At 51.4% G+C, this 16,146-nt stretch overlaps 1 protein-coding gene across 17 annotated transcripts in view; it reads right to left on the minus strand.

Moving 5' to 3' along the window:
- INPP4A (inositol polyphosphate-4-phosphatase type I A) overlaps positions 1-16,146 on the minus strand; it is a 118,323-nt gene that overhangs the window by 31,824 nt on the left and 70,353 nt on the right. For 13 of the 17 annotated variants that reach the window (XM_064481875.1, XM_064481869.1, XM_064481872.1 and 10 more), the window contains 11 exons: positions 15,715-15,833; positions 13,390-13,506; positions 13,043-13,122; positions 11,377-11,488; positions 10,496-10,586; positions 9,885-10,032; positions 7,357-7,487; positions 5,407-5,511; positions 4,793-4,901; positions 3,464-3,481; positions 777-960 (listed from right to left, as the gene is read on the minus strand). In XM_064481875.1, coding sequence (XP_064337945.1) covers positions 777-960; positions 3,464-3,481; positions 4,793-4,901; positions 5,407-5,511; positions 7,357-7,487; positions 9,885-10,032; positions 10,496-10,586; positions 11,377-11,488; positions 13,043-13,122; positions 13,390-13,506; positions 15,715-15,833 — 1,214 coding nt within the window. The remainder of the gene's footprint in view (positions 1-776; positions 961-3,463; positions 3,482-4,792; positions 4,902-5,406; positions 5,512-7,356; positions 7,488-9,884; positions 10,033-10,495; positions 10,587-11,376; positions 11,489-13,042; positions 13,123-13,389; positions 13,507-15,714; positions 15,834-16,146) is intronic. The other 4 variants (XM_064481873.1, XM_064481877.1, XM_064481883.1 and 1 more) reach the window with 1 other exon arrangement.

Genomic DNA, 16,146 nt, shown 5'->3' on the forward strand with positions numbered 1-16,146 from the left:
GAGTGGATCTAAACCCCAGCTCTCAATCTTTTTACTGCATAAACACATGTGAAGGCGGCAAGACGTTCTGATCAGGAACAGCAGTTCAGCCCAGGCAAGCAGGTGTGAGTGGCAAAGTGTGCTCAAAATCTGTGTGCGCATGTGTGCTTCTGTGTGCACTTGTGCCTGTGTGTGTAGGTCGGGGGGGGGATGTAGAGAGAGACACTGAGTCATATGAAAAAGCATCATCCATCAAAAGGATGTGCTGTACCCACTCCCCAAGTATGCAATAATATTTATATATTTCTAATCAGGATCAAAAGATAGTTAGAAGCTGGTTTACAGATTACATGTAAGCCAATAAAATGATACTTTTCTTATCTCATGTCTGTATAATAATTGTTTCTTTTTTCAAACTTCAAGGACAACAGAAATGTGGCCCAAAATGCGCTGAGTGGGCAGTTACCAGGGAAGCTGTGGAGCTGCCCCAGCTTCAACAATGGCCACCATGCACTTGTTAGAAAGCCGAGCACAGGAGCCAGAGCTGAGGGCCCTGAGCCCAGGCTCTGTTGCTGGCCTGCCCCAATCCAGCTCTTCGACCAGGGGCAAATCACCAACTGCCCCCAACCCCGACCTGGGCCTTTGTGAGAACGGTATCTGAAGCCAGACCTCCAAGTTCACCCCAAGGTCACCATTGGTGTGGACAGCTCTGTACACACATGAGGTGTCTGGGGGTCTTCAAAAACCCAAGCGAGCACCCCCTACACACACACATGCAGCAGGGTAGCCCCTCCTACCTTGTCTGCCAGGATGGCGAGTGTTCTCTCGAGGCCGGTGGCAGATCTGTCCTTGGCCGCCCTCGAGAGCCGCTCTGCGTAGTAACTCACTTGGGTTTTCAAGGTGTTGATCTGGGCAATGATCTCCTTGGCTCGGACAATGTCCTGCGGTATGTAGATTATGGACTGGCAGTTGGACGATGTACTGAAAAGGATAAGAACAGATTCTAAGGGGCTCTCCTAAATCAATCACGAAACAGTGTCTCCTGTTACTCAGGGATGTTTTCCCAGCCTAGTCTAGTCGTTGACGGGCAAGAGTAAATCTCAGGAGATCCATTCTGTTTCTATGGCAGAGGCCTGAAATGTTAAAACACAGTTAAGTCTCTATTTATATTTGCATGTGTCTGTATTTTTACTGTGCTTATATATGTGTGTACAGATACTAAACCCAGTAATTACCCGAATACTCATAATGTTTCAGCTAAGAACCTCTTCTGTTGACTACGCAGTACCTAAGAAGAGACACGGGGTTGGCTAGCGCCGGAAGGAGTCGGTTTATCACAGTGAAGGGAGACTGCAGTGGGGGCTGGACTTTGCCAAAAGAAACCTGCTTTTTCATCAGGCCAATCGGGACTTCAAACTTTTTGCATGTCCACCCCAGCAAGTCCCCAGAAAATTGGGCTTCTGTCCCCTCTCCCCTGCTCCAGGACTCCCCCACTTAAAAAATAATGTTCCATCAGAGGAGGAGGAGGTGGAGAACAGGCCAGGCCAGATGCCAGGCCTGGGCACCTCGAGGGCTTTGAAAACCTGTCCTTCCTCCTTCCTCCTTCCTCCGCACCTGCCTCTGAGCAGCGTGTGTATCTTGGGATCTAATGTCAAAGCTACAGCCCACCCACTGCCTGGCATGAACACCAGCCTCCAGAGAACCAACTCCATGTCCCCGGCTGCATGGCACCTGGCCAGTCTCTTTGGCTCTTCCACACAGAGATGATAAACTGCATGTCTCTCAGCTCAAATCCCAAATCAATCGAATATAGTATTTGTTTTTCAGACTGTCTGAGGAAGCCGAGGAAAGCAAGGAGAAGTAGAAGGCACCAGTGAGGGTGTCTCCTACAATCTGAAGTTGCAAGCTCTGGCTGAAATGGCTGTCCTACCCTTCATGGAATGAGGGACCCTGACTGGCTCCCTAAAAGGGCTGCCCTTTGAGTTTGGGGAAAGAGGGCAAAGGTGGAGGATCACACCCTCCATCACCTCCCCTGGAGGTGAGGGTCACGTGGTCAGGGCTGAGACCCTTCCCTGCTGGGCTCTTTCCAGAGTCACCCAAAGGTGGTCACGAAAAAACTGCCCTGCCCTTTCCCTTGACGGACTATGGGGTAAACATGCAAAAATGAAAATCGAAGCATCCCAGAGGGAAACAACACCCCGAGCCCACACACCACAACAAAAAACGATGGAGCTGCCAGAAGCCCATGCAGCAGATCGCGGTCAAGCCAGCGTGGTCCGACCAGAGTCATTCCACAGACAAGGTGCACACACGGCTTTCCAATCTGCAATCGCTCTTCCAAATGAATAGCCGCTACTGAAGACAATTCAGTCTTAAGAATACAATCTCAAAATCGAATTTTTCAAATCTGTTCTTCCCAGGCCCTAATACACGTAATGTGTGCTGCATGTAGATACGCGCGCGCGCGCGCGTGTGTGCGTGTGTGTGTGTGTGTAGGCGGCTGTGTACATTTCAGCACACACACCCCCTCCCGAAGCCGGAGGGAAGGCATCACCCCCTACTCACCATGCGTTCTCACGGCTCATACTCTAGTAGCAGTCCAGGGACGTACGCACAGGAAGAATATGGCGCAAGTGAGGAGGAATACATTTCAAAGAGCTGCTGTTTAGGGATGAACACACGAGCGTGTGAGCTCACCCACACAGGTCTAAAACTGAGAGAGGCCTCAGCTGTGGGGGACAGGTGCTCCTCAGGACTTCCTGTGGTCAGATGTTCCCAGCAGAGACGGGGCGTCTCCAGCAGGACAGCCACAGCCCTGAGCTGGCCCCGCTCCTAAGGGCTGCAGATGTCTCCAGGAGCACCAGAGCAAGCACTCTGGGTATGACTGGGGAGGCCTGGAGCAGCACTGGGGACCCCAGGCAGCAGACACGGTGGTTTCTGGCTGCCGTCTAATTCTTTGCTGGGAAAACTCATTTTAATTCTTGGTTTGCCCTCCAGGGGTAAAACTGACCCAACTAACACTATTTTTAAAATCTCTATTAGCTAATATCATAAAAATATAAGCTGGCTTCATTCTTACAAGGGGGTGAAAGTGAAAACTGAAGAGTCCTAGATTCTTGTAGAAGAAGCTGGAAAGGGACTCCCAAACGCACCGCTGGGCTGATGCGAAATCCCAGCACCCAGGTGGGGGACGTGCCCGGCCTAGGCACCTCCTCATCCTGCAGAAACAGACTGGGTCTCCTCAGAGTAAGCGCACCCCTGAGCTGCTGTCAGATTTTAAAGGTTTTAAACAACAGACTGGAGATGGGCTATTCATTGCCAAAGAACATTGCAGATGGAAGGGACAACTCTGTCTACGAGGCTGTAACCGGGAGCCCAGGGCGGCACAGAGGGTGAAGCGCCTCCCGGAGGAGGGAAAGCGTAGGCTTTCTCTGCATGAGAGCAAGACCCAAACACACACTCTCTCCACAGACAGAAAACTCACCAACACTCCTCAAAACTGCTAAAGAAAAGAACCAAAACGAAGTATTAGCAGTCTGTTAGCAAACACCAAATGCAAAACAAAAAATCTGAAAGACAAGTTATCTTCTGTCAAAATTCTTGAATGACCTGTCAAGGGCCTGACTACAGGGACGATAAAACTTAGGAGCCCAACGTGCTCACGCGTCAGAGCAACATCTGTGTGCGCGCGCGTGCGCTCGACGCCCGGGGAGACGGCCCACCCAGGGCAAGTTACGTCTGCACTGAAGGGCAAGTTCACAGGGTGCAAACCATTCCTGCAGGCGGTTTTATAACGTTGGTGGGAAATAAACAAAAATGCACATTACACGTTAGGAAAGTACTACAGAAGCATTTGGGGAAGAAAAAGTTCTTAAGTTAACACGCAGAGTAATTAGCTGTCAACACTTCGACCTTCCGTGGACAGAACAGCCAGGGCGTCCCACTTGACTGACTTTCCCCTCCGGGGCCCCCACGCCAGCCTCACATCGCACACTCACACCTCCACGTGGCCACATGCGATGCAGCGACAGACACGACCCCCGGCTGGCTGTGCAGAGCTGGGGTGGGCACAAGAAGCTAGCTTTTGTCCTAATTCCCAGAGGAGCACCGAGTCGGGGAATCCCTTGGGGGCCTGACGGCCTGGTCTGTCTGCACAGGGAGGACCCCTTGGTGGGGATGACACAAGGTCGAGGAGGCTGCCAGGGACCTCCCAGAGAACCTGCCCAGGCTGAGGCTCAAACTCCCCCTCCCACGGCCCTTTCTGCCCTCTCCTGTCTCAGGACTCCTAGGCTCCGAACCAGTGCACAGCTCTAACCCCAACTTCCCAGTGTGCTCTCTCCCCCAACCTGCTCACTGCTCAGCCCACAGACCACCGCCCCTGCCTTTCTCCCCAAGACCGCGCTGTCCAAGGTGAACTTTCTCAAGTTTCGTCCTGACTCCCGCCCCAGAGACACAGAGCCAGGCTCTGACCCAAGGCTCCAGCCGATTGCTCTGTGGGTCCTCCTGATACTCCCGGGCCTTGGTTTCACCGCCTCCAAACTGCTCCATTCCGGCCCAGTCATCCCCACATTCCCCACGAAACCACTCCCGAGAAGGATTGCAACCTGCTGGTCATTTTGCAAGGACAGGACCACGGATAAGGCACCTTGCCACCCACCCAGCTCAGTCGCACGCACAGAGCAGCACAGGGTCCCCCTGCCATACAAAAGCAGATCAGATGCTGGTGTTTTTGCGGTTTTATTTTGATTTTTTTTTTAACCTCGGAAGCATCAGACAGCTGTACAAGGACAATGAACACCCTCCAAGAACTTACTGTTTCTTGGTCTCTTCAAATTTGTGCAGCTTTTTGCGGAGACCTCCTGACTTAAAACCTTGGCAGTGTGCTGCTGGTGCCCCGATGGTGACAACGTCGTAGTTCTGATCTGAATGACAGAAAGCTCTCCTCCGTTACTCTGGGCTCAGGCCTGTGGACAAGCCAGCTACAGGGATACATACACAACTGTGGGGTCCCCGCCAGCCCATTTCCAAGCAGCCTATGTTCCCTCAGTTCCCCGGCCGGGCTGTCTGCGGCCTTGGGAGCCCAGCACCAGCACCTCAGCAAAGAAGGGCTCTGTATGTCTCAGGGTGGAGCCCCCCAGGGCCGGGGCCACTACCAGCTACACTCAGTTTGCATCTCTCCTTCAGCAGGACAATTTGGGACGGGCAATTTTCTGCCACACAAACATAAAGGGAAACCGGAAGGAGGACAAACAGAAGGGGTTTGAGCTCTTTACGAAGGCCTTACACAGGTCCTTGTGCTGTGCCTCTTTGAGGATCCAGCAGCACAACACACAGGGGAGGTGGGGGCAGATGTGGGGCAGCTCAGGGACCAAGCACACAGGGGAAAGAAGTGGAATGTGATTCGGCAAATGGGGCAGAAAAAGTTACCTGCTCCTCCGTCGTCTTGAACTCTCATCCTTTGTATGTGCAGGTTTGTGGGAACAAATTCTAACTTTTTATCGGCTTTCAAACTGCTTGCTTTAAACGAGGGACCTAAGAAACAGAATAGGAACAAACAAGGCCGGTCACCCCATACCCCACAGGCACGGCGAGCAGACAAGGGGCATGTTGAGGACGCCGCTGCAGGTAAGCAGGTGTTATGTTGACAGCGGCCTGGGAAATTCTGAGTTGCCCATGAATGCGTTTCATTCCCAGACAGGGGGTGGGTGAAACATTGAAGGGAGAGCAGCTCCCGGCCAGAGGATGGGCCCTGGATGCTGAGGTGCTGACTGGAGCCAGGAGTAGCCACCTTCAGAGGGCGGAGGAAGGACGCTGGGCCTTCCCATCACTCAGCTCGCAGGTGGGAGGCATGACACAGAGACAGGGCTGGGGCAGCACGACGTCAGAACTGCTATGAAAAGCAAGTGGGCCCGTGCCAGGAAGGCCTGTCCCGACGCCTCTTAGAGACCGCTGTCACCCAAGGTCTAAGACACTGGTTCGATGAGAGCAACACACCCCAACTATGAAGTGATGAGATGGTCTGCTCATCACCCCAGGTCTACCAAGATGAGTGAAAGCCACAGAGCATCGATTCTGGCCCTCTGGGACACATACTTAGTGTGTTTCCTCATTCACCCTTGGGTGGCCCAGGAGTTTGGACCATGTTTTGTTACAAATATGCAGAATCATATTTCTATAATCGGAATACTTAACTAAGTGAAGAACTACATGCCTAAAAAAGGGATTATACATTCTACTGACAATCGGAGAAATAAACACTCCAACTGGTGAAAAAAGGCACATTTATTTTGCCAGTATACAAAATGCACTGTCTGTCTTTGCCACATGAGACTGTTCTTGAGCTACTGACGGGATGGCCTATGGACCAGCAGCACTGGCATCCCGGGAGCCTGTTAGAAATCAAAAACCCAGATCTGCCGATTAAGATTCTCTGGGGACTTAGATGCACACTGACAGCTGAAAAGTTCTGCTCCAGAAAACTCAAGGTGTGCGGGTTTCAGACTTTCCCAGTAACAGGCATCCAGCATGGGCAGGTCCTTAAGTTCCCTCCAGGCAAACATTGCCACTTCTCTTAGAAATACTCTAAGAATCCTTCAGATTCAAACCAAACCCAGGGCACCATCATCTTGTCATCTTCCCTGTATTTGGTGTCTTCTCAGTCAAGTTCACGGACATGCTCCTATGTTCTGTGTCAAAAACCACATTAAGGGCTTATGATTTTCCTTAAACTATGAAATGCCATTATAAAGAGGGGAAGGAGGAAGGAATCTGAAGATAGAGAATGAAGTAATAGAAAAGTAAAAAAAAAAAAACATTCCATTTTGAATTAAAAGGGAATGAGTTAAGAATACGCTATCCTGAGAATGTTCTGAAAATCTAATTAATTGGCATTTTTCAAGAAGAAAAGATGTCTCTATTTCACTCTCTCTTTTGAACCTTAAAATGGAGAGTCTCACTCAATTCATATGTTCAGTACAAGGACCACAAAACTGTTAAAACTAGGAAATCTACAAAATCTTGCCCTGCTTTGCCTCAAGGCGAATGGTCTGCATCTTTTTGGTCATTTCACTAATATTATACCAAGAAGAAGAAATAACAACATGACCCTGTGACTCTGTCTCTCTGAAATTTCACCCTACAGTGGTTGTTTCAGCAGATGACACCACAGAAGGAATTTTCAATGCAATTCACAGATCTGTCTTCTTAATTAAGATTTGAAAACTCTGTATTTGAAAGAATTCACACCTACATGAGAATCTATTTTTAAAAATCCATTAGAGTGTCTGTTGGCAAGAAGATGTGTGGGACCTTGGGTTCCAGATTTGCAGCCGGGAAAACTAGTGTGCGAGCCACGGCGGGACAAGTGCTGGCACTCACCTCTGTACTGATGGAGATCAGTCAGGTTCTCCTGGTACGTGAGGATGATGGTCTGGTACTGAGTGACAATTTGGCGCCGGAGGCTCTCCCAGCAGGGGGACAGCTCCCCCAGCTCCTCCAGTTCACACACTCTGCAGGCAAGACACACACGTGAGGCGGTGGCGCCGGCTCCCTCCCAGCAGAGGCACAGGAGTCCAGACCAGTCAGGACAACCAATGGAGGTGGACATGTCACTGCTGCCCAGAGATGACCCTGCAGGTCTAGAGGGCCAGCCATGGGGCAGGACAACAGGTGGCTCCAAGAGTGACTGTATCAAGGGCAGACAATAGATGGACAAGTGGGGAGAGGCGTGGCTCCACCAGGGCACCCTGGCAACCCTGCACATGTCTACAGGCCACAGGGCCGAAGGCCTGAGCTGCAGCCCGTCGGAGTCTGACCCTCCCGGAACACGAGAGGATGAGGGCAACTGCTACCTGGGCCTCTCCTCTCTCCACAGGGATTGTCCCTGCCTCCAGGTGCTGGAGGTGTGGGGCCTTCTGCCCTCCCCAGAACTGTGCTGCAGAATACAACGCTGTCCTGCAAGTCTGCAGCCAGTGGCTCAACAACGGGGGTCCTGAGACTCCTGCTGTGGTTGCCCGGACCCTCGTGTTTCACTGTCATCCCTTTGGGGTCTGGGACAAGGACCCCAGAAAGCTGGCAACGTTGGCTTTTGCTTCCTTCACTGCGTGATAAGTGATGAACCGCCTAAATCTAAAAGTACACAGGGACTGGGGGGAGAAGAGGACTAGAAAAGAAGAGAAATCCATTATCTCCACAAAAATGAAAGCTGCTTAAGAACTGAAATACAAACTTCTCAGCTCAACAGGAAAGAACAGCGACATAATCACAGTAACGAACATGCAAAATGGGTTTTTTAAAAAGGGGATAACCATTATATGAAACTTAGGAAACTGGGGGGAAAGTATAAAAGCCCTAAAATTCTCATCATAGGAAGTCACCAGTTAATCCCTAAAACTGATTAAGAGAGCACCCTCTACATATATTCAGAAATACAGCCGAAAACAGTAAAACGGCTAAAAGTGGTTGTTTCTATAGGGAAGTGATCAGAAAGTTGAGCATCCCAAGACTTAACGTTTTTTGTGAAAAGCCTTTGTGTTCTTTGGCTTTTACTATGCACGTTTTTCTCTGAGGGGCGGGGGAAGCTAATTTTATAAAAGTTTTAAAAAATCTACTTAAATTGTCTGAGGTTTTACAAACGTTGTACCATTTTATTATTTTTAAATCAGCAAAATCAATGTAAAAGACCCCAGCGCAGGCGAGGCCGTGGGGCGGCGACGACCCCACGCACAGCTAGCAGGGCGGCCCTGCGGCCTCGGGTCCGCACACGGGCCACGGGCCACACCACTGCAGGCCCTTCTGTCTCTGGGTCGCAGCCCATGTGTCATGTGGCTCCCTCTTATGCTTCAGGTTCAGCTTTCGCCATCTCTCAGCGGCCTGCCAGGACCACCCTCCTCCTCCCTCACTGCCTCCTTTAATTCCCACACACTGCTGACAAGGCCGGGGCCCCGCTGCGGCCCCAGGTCCCTTTACTGACTGCCTCTCACAGTCTGTCTCGTTCATCAGCAACCCCCCCGCCCCTGCAGTGAGCACAGCACGGGCCACGTGGCCAGTGGGGAAAACAACAAAGCCCTCCCGACCACAGCAAGGAATGAACCCTTCCAAGTTACAGTACACCGAACAGGGGGAAATTATGCAACACTAAAAACTGTAATGTGAAAACTGAAGATATCTGGAAAAGCAGCTGGTAGCTACACAAATAGATACAAGTGCAGAAAAGCTGAAAGGGAATCTTAAAAAATTAACTACAAGAATACACATACACAGGGAGATAAAGCAGCTCCTTGCATCATTCTTGCCATTTTTCTCTAAGTTTGAATTTAAGATTAAAAGAAATGAAAAGCAGTGGGACCTGGCTGCACTGCTCTCCCTCCCGCTCCTGCTGGGCTGTTTATAATTAGCGTCGCTTCCTGACGAGGAGCAGAGATGACCCTGACACAGGCAGAGACGCTCTGCAGTGCCTGCACCGCCTCTCAGGCTCCTCCTGCCTCAGGACCAGTGAAATACGCTGTGGACCAGGGCGCCCTGACGGTCCTCCTCAGACCTCTGGAGCCTGGACCCCAGGAAACTGTGACCCAGGCAGCCAGAGCCAGAGAGGGACCAGCTCTTTCTAACCATCTCAAGGCCAGATGGGAGGAAAGGAGGGGACAGGAAGGGACCCGTACTCAGTGCCAGGCATGCAGCTGCTGCGTCAGGCATGCTCTCTTGTGACGTCCTTGCTCGCAAACCCCAGGACCCAGATGAGCAAAATGAGGCTTTGCGGCCCCAGCAGAGCAGGTGAGTGGTGGGGGCTGGGTCTGCAGTCTGGCCCATCTGATGCCAGGGCTCCACCCATACATCTAAGAGCTTTCCAGAAAGGAAGAGGCAGGTGACAGGGGTCAGGGGGGGCTGGTCCCTCCAGGCGTCCTCACCTGGCGGCGTCCTCCTCCAGCAGGAGTTTCACGAACTGCCGCGGCACGTGCAGGGAGAGCACGCTCTCCGCCATCTGCTCCAGGATCCGCAGGTGGTTGCCCTCAGTGGTTGGGAACCGGTACATGCGGCAGATGGCACCACCGAACACTGGGTGGGGGAGGGGGACAGGCCGCCGGTGAGCTGGCTGCAGACCCGCTGCATGGGCCCTCCGCCCAGGCCCTCAACAGGGCCGTCACCACCAAGGCTTCTTACTGTTCATCTCAAGGGAATTAAAACATTTAAACCCAAACCCATCAAGGGACCGAGTCTGAACGCTCCTCTCCTACAACGTGCAATCTTGTGGTCCCAGAATGTGTAACTGGCTCTAATGTGCCGGGGCCGGGTGCGCGGGGAGGCTGTCAGTCCCTGAACCCAAGGAGACAGAACGCCTCCCTCGGGGCATTCCTGGCTCCCGATATGCAGACATAAATAACAGCACGTTGTCGTGCGGAGAGAGGTGACAACTGGGGTACGTGGCCCTGACAATCAGAGCAGGCGGGGAGAGGGGGACCACGGGCCCGAGGGGACACTCACAAGAGTGGCGAGAGTACCAATGGAGGAAGCTGTTTACCCGATTTCAGTAAAGTGTCTTTTCGCAACGAAGCGTACTTGGATCGGATTCCCAAAGCCTCGGTCAAACTCTCATCGACGGGCAGAACCATCTAAGAACAGGGACAGAAAACTGACTCGGAGCACATCATACACACGGCATCATAAAAGAACTCTTGCAACTAGGATCCACCATGATAAACACACCGCCCTAGCCACAGACAAACGAATCCGCCACCCATACGCTGAGTGTACTCCGCGCACACACACACTCTTCTAGACATGAGTGTCTTTCAACCAAGTCACTTCCACTGTCTTTTGGCGTTTTGCTGTGTAGAAAGAAAGGGCGGGAGTAGATGATCCCAGAAGTACTTCCACAGCTGAGGTTCTGGGCTTATTTTGGGTAAAATGAGAGATCTCCGTATTCTACAATGACTACTTACCAGTGTTTGGGCTCTTAAATTAGAATTCTTGTTGGAGACTGTGTCTGTGTGAGCGACTGTGCATGAAAGGGGGTGAGAGAGAGAGAGAGTGAGGGAGACGGGGAGGAGTGGGGCGCAGGAGGCAGGACAGGGGTGCAGGTGAGACGTGGGGAAGGCGGCTCTGGGGCACACGAGTGTCTGGGACAGGAGGACAGTAACAAGCTATCAGAGGTGATCTTGGTCTCATTCCACATCCCACTGGCCACCTCTCCCCTCCCGACTGCAGCCCCCATTCCCTGGAGGGACCAATGTGGCCCGGAGCGGAGGCAGGGGACCCCTTTCTCTCTACTTGGAGAAGTGCCTGGGAGGGGGGCTGGCCTGTCCGGAAGGGGGCTGCATTAAGCAGCAGGCCCTGCCTTACTCTCGCCTGAACTCAGATGCCAAGTCCACCTAACAGACAGGAGGAAGGGGGCACACTCACCCTCCCATTGACGGTGTCCAGAGACCGGGTCACGGGAGGCCGCTGGTCAGACTTCTCCTCCATCTGCCAGCCCATCACGGTGATGTTACCCACGCGGTCACTCTCCGCAGACCTGCAACCAGCCACAGGCTTCGGTAAGAAATGCCGTGATTGAGTTTCATTTTCTGCTAAACGCCAAGCTCAGGGTCCTGGGGGCACCAGGATCCGGCCAGCTGGTCAGTCAGACAGCATTTACTGCACACACAGGCTCCAGGGGAGGCAGAAGAGGAAACCATGGGGGCAGAGAGAAGGGATGAGAGTGGAAGGAAGGACATGCCTGGTGAGGCCAGAGGGGCCTGCCCATCAGCCCTGGGCTGACCCTGACCCAGAGAGTGATAGAGACACATCTCGGAGTCAGGACCTGAGAGCATCTTCTTCTGGCACTGGACCCCTCTCTGCCCCTTCCTACCCACCCTCAAGCTTTGATTAGCCTCAGGGCCTAAGGCTGGACTCCAAGTAAGCTGATGCCGCCCAGGATTTCCCAAAGCCTCTGAATCCTGGCACGATACAGCTGATGCCACTCTAGCCCCAGTGAACTTCGCCCCTAAGGCCCCTCAGAGTGGCTGCTGGCTGCCTGGGCCCATTTGATTCACCTAGGGAAGCCCCAGTGAATCCCTGATTCATTCAGAGAAGCCACAGGCTTGCTATTTAAGAGGTGGGACTTAGCCAGATTCTAAATTTGTATGTGGTCACATCCACTGGCCATTTGCTCTGTGACTCTCACTGTTTTCCTGCCTGGAAAAGCTCCCCTAGGCTCTCTGTTCAACGGTCATCTCTAGCTCCTTTTAAAATTGATGATTTCTTACATTTACCTCTAATCCAAGTAGAATCAGCTCCAGCACATGACTTATCGAGTGTTTTTCTCTAAGGCCCTCCCCCTACATGACCGGTCCTGTTTCTCCCGAGGCTCTCCCTTTGAACTGACTCAGGCTCCCACACGCACCAAGGATCAGTGCACACAGGGGACCAGTGCAGAGCTCCCCCTGCCCAGTGCCTGCAACGCTGTCCTCCCTGCACTTTCCAAATGTCACACTACTAGCAAGGAATTCATCTTCCTTGTCAAAACTGTCTTTGCTATTTTGGACTATTTTCACAATTTTTACACCATTTTAGGGGGAAAAAAAAGAACACCATGTCACCATGTCAGGGTGGGAACTGCCCCTAAAATGAATTTGGGAAAGGCTTACATCTTGACCCCAACATAGAAGAGTTGTCCCTTTCTTTTCTCCCTTCCCTTCCACAAATATTTATTAAACATCAGGCACTGTTCTAGGTGCTTGGTAAGCAAAACCATCAAACATCCCTGCTCCCTGGCAGGTTACGTCCTATTTGGGAGGGGATGGATAACAGACAAATGCGCTGGCATTATTAGACGTGTATCTAGGTTTTCCTTTGGGTCTGAGTACCTCCTATAAAATTGCACATTTCCATTTCGTGACAGGTCTTCTGACTGGCTGAGGGCTTTTTTCTCTCCTCAGTGACAACCACCTGCCACCCGAGACTGGCCTCTGGGAGGGTGGCGGTGGGGACAGGATGCTCTCTCAGTACAGGAAGTAGGGCCTTTCTCTATCTGGCCCTGGACCTCATAATTCCCAATCCTTTCACAGGAATAAAATTAAATACCAACCTTAGCGTTAAATACAACCTATGACGCCTGTCCTGGAGCAGATCTTTGACAATGAACGTTCCAGAGCCCAGTAAGTACATCTGAGGAAGAGGGGGAGAGATAACGTTAGTGCAACGTGCTCTGCCTCTGCTCCAACTGCCAGGCGCTGGGGTGCCCAGCTGGCTGGTTCCCTCCACATGTCTGACCTCCTCATCTCCGGAGCCCAACAGGGAGGCTCAGAAGAATTTCCCAAAGACAAGCACATTTGGACATTCATTGGTGAGCCAGGAGGGAGGCCAGTCCAAAATGATTACATAACTTAAAAACAAAGGGAAGGCTATCCCACTAACCACAACATGGCACTTAACTGTTCCCTGAGATCTATCTTTGACATCATACACGGAGAGTTTGATTTGTGTCATCTGATTGATAAGCGAGTCTTGAAAGAAGGCAATACTGCTTAGAAATATAGGATCGTTGGTTCCCTAGAAAAGAAAAGAATCAGAATACAGAGTCGGATTTTTTTTGTAAATGGTTGTTTTGAAATATACCAACATTTTCAGAAGGAGAAACTAACATTCTCACCAACTTGGATCAACACAAAGGCTAATGGGGCTTAAGTGGATGCATACAACCAAACACACTGCTTTCCAAAAAGGACAGTTTTATAGGTCCAGATGCAACCAATAGGCACCACACAAGCTGGACTCAAGGGCTCGTTCTAAGGATTTCTCATTTGGTAGGAAGGATTTTCTAAAACTAAAATGAGGGAAATGTCCACACATATTCTTAGCCTCACAGCTTTATATGAGTTACTTATTTGGATCTACTACTGCAGGCTATTCCTTTAAGATGTAGAAAGGCAGATGGAAGAGGAAATGAATGGCTAGAGTCGTTTCTTATTTCTAGAATCCTGGGTTTGGAGTAATTAAAGTCTGACTTTTTTAAGGCTATCCTTTTCTGAGGACAGCTGCTAGTTTCTAGATCACAGGTAGCTATTTCCTGGCAGCTGGGCCCTGCCCTCCAAAGCCCCACCGTATCACATTCTCTTCCCCGGGCAGTGGTTCGCTATCTCAGCCAGACAGTTAACGGTTCCCAACACTACCTGCAGCTCTGGATCCACTGTCTCAATGCCTGCTGGACAGCCCCTCCCGGGCGGCCTGCTGGGGCCACAGCCCCACCCACCCTCTCCCGGCATCCATTGGTTCAGACCCCCTCTGACACTCTTTCCAAAAAGGATACAAACCTGGGCATCTGCTTCAGTGCTGTCTTCTCTGCTGTTCTCAGCCACCCAGCGATGAACTCCCCCTGCAAGTTCCACCTCCACAGCCTCCCTCACTTGTCCCCTTCTTTCCACTCCTTCCTGCCACCAGTCAGGTCCCCCATCACTCTCCCTCCTCCCGTGACCTCTGACTCAGGACCTCTCTGAAACACACCTGGTCAGGTGACTCCCCTGCGGAAGAGCCTGCACTGGCCGCCACACACTGCCCCCTCCCCTGCGCTCCTGCCTGTGCCTGGTGCCTGCACCACCTAGGATCAAGTCACCCTCCAAACCCACACAACGCTGTCCTAGCGACAGGCCTTTGCACAACTCCCACAGAACTCCACGTGCTCTTCTACATGTGGTCCCGTGGACTGGCAGCGTGGGCATCACCTAAGAGTTTGTGAGAAATGCAGGATCTTGGGCCCCACCCCAGCCCTATTAGGTCAGAATTTCACTAAGCCCCACCAGAGGAAGCCTTCTCTGGTCCCCAGAGCTGGAGGGGACCCTGTCCTCCGGGTGCGTCCTCGACTCTCTGCTCTAACACTGCTCATACTCTGCTGTGCCTGGATGGAGCCACATTCATCTCCACCACACCCCGCCACAGGATGGCAGACTTCTTGAGGGCAGGGCCGGGGCCTCAGGGGTCTGTGTCATCCACAGCACCCAGAACTGCACTCCATGTGTAGGCAGGGCTGGACAAATGCTTAGAAAACAAAATTGTTGGCTTGAACTTGGAAATTAATTTCCAAGAGAACAAAAAAAGGGTCTATCTTCCAAAATGTGAAACTGGGAAAAAGGAAATGCAGTTTGTTTGTTTGAGATTGCTAGCGAGGGGGCAATTCACACAGGGGCTCGTGTCACCAACAAAATCCTGTAGGACCTCACACCAGCCAACTCCTACAGTTTAGCTTCACAACTTACATAATGTGCTCAACTATCTAAAGAAATTGTGTAAAATCCCCAAGGTGAGTGAATGCATATCATTTCACTGAATGTAAAAAGTAAATATACAATACATCTCTCAAAAGGATATAAAAATAAAAACTAATAAAAATAAAGGGACGTCTGGCAGGAGGGTGGGTTAATAGTTAACACTCTCCAAACTATGATTAATGAGCACAGTTCTCCAAAAGCAGCAGCCAGCGGGAGGTGACAAGGAAGAACTGGGTCTTACCTCTTAACGGCAATCAACCTTGAGGATCACTGTTCAAAAACAGCTAGTCAATAGATAATTGCAATAGATAATGGCAAATGTAAATGCCACCCAGGTGAGTAAGTGTGATGAAAAATATTAATGTACTGAAAACCCCGGGAAGACAGCAACAATTCACAGGAATATAGCAGCAGCTACAGGTGCTCAGCCACTGAAGAGCCGGCCCACAGGGGCCGAAAACCCCACCGCCAAGCTGCCGGGAGCCCCAGCACCCACCTCGATGATCTCCGTCTGTGCGTGCTTCGTCCAGAACGCCTGAGGCGGGGTGGTCACACTCACTGCTACAAAGCTATTTGGTTTCCGATCTAGCGATGGGGTATGCAGCTCACTGCAAGCTATAGAATTAGAAAAGGAAAGAAGTCAGTCTCTAAAGTCAGCCTCTAGTTAGTTCTCCGCTCCAAACGCACCCAAAGAAGGCAAAAAAAAGTAAGTGACACTCAAAGGGCTGAGACGATTGCATTGCCAGTTGTCACAGGGAGGGAATTTTTTACATTGGAAGCAACCTCCTCTCACGCCTCCCCGCCTCCTCAGCCGGCCCCCAGGCTAGCACGGCCTTAACTGACAACGGAGGGCAGTGGGGAAAGGGGCTTTCTATTTCTAGATCCATGGAGGGGACGACACAGGAAGGGCCTGACCCATAAAGTTGGA

The sequence above is a fragment of the Camelus dromedarius genome, chromosome 33 (assembly GCF_036321535.1).
Source record: "Camelus dromedarius isolate mCamDro1 chromosome 33, mCamDro1.pat, whole genome shotgun sequence".
NCBI classification, from domain to species: domain Eukaryota; kingdom Metazoa; phylum Chordata; class Mammalia; order Artiodactyla; family Camelidae; genus Camelus; species Camelus dromedarius.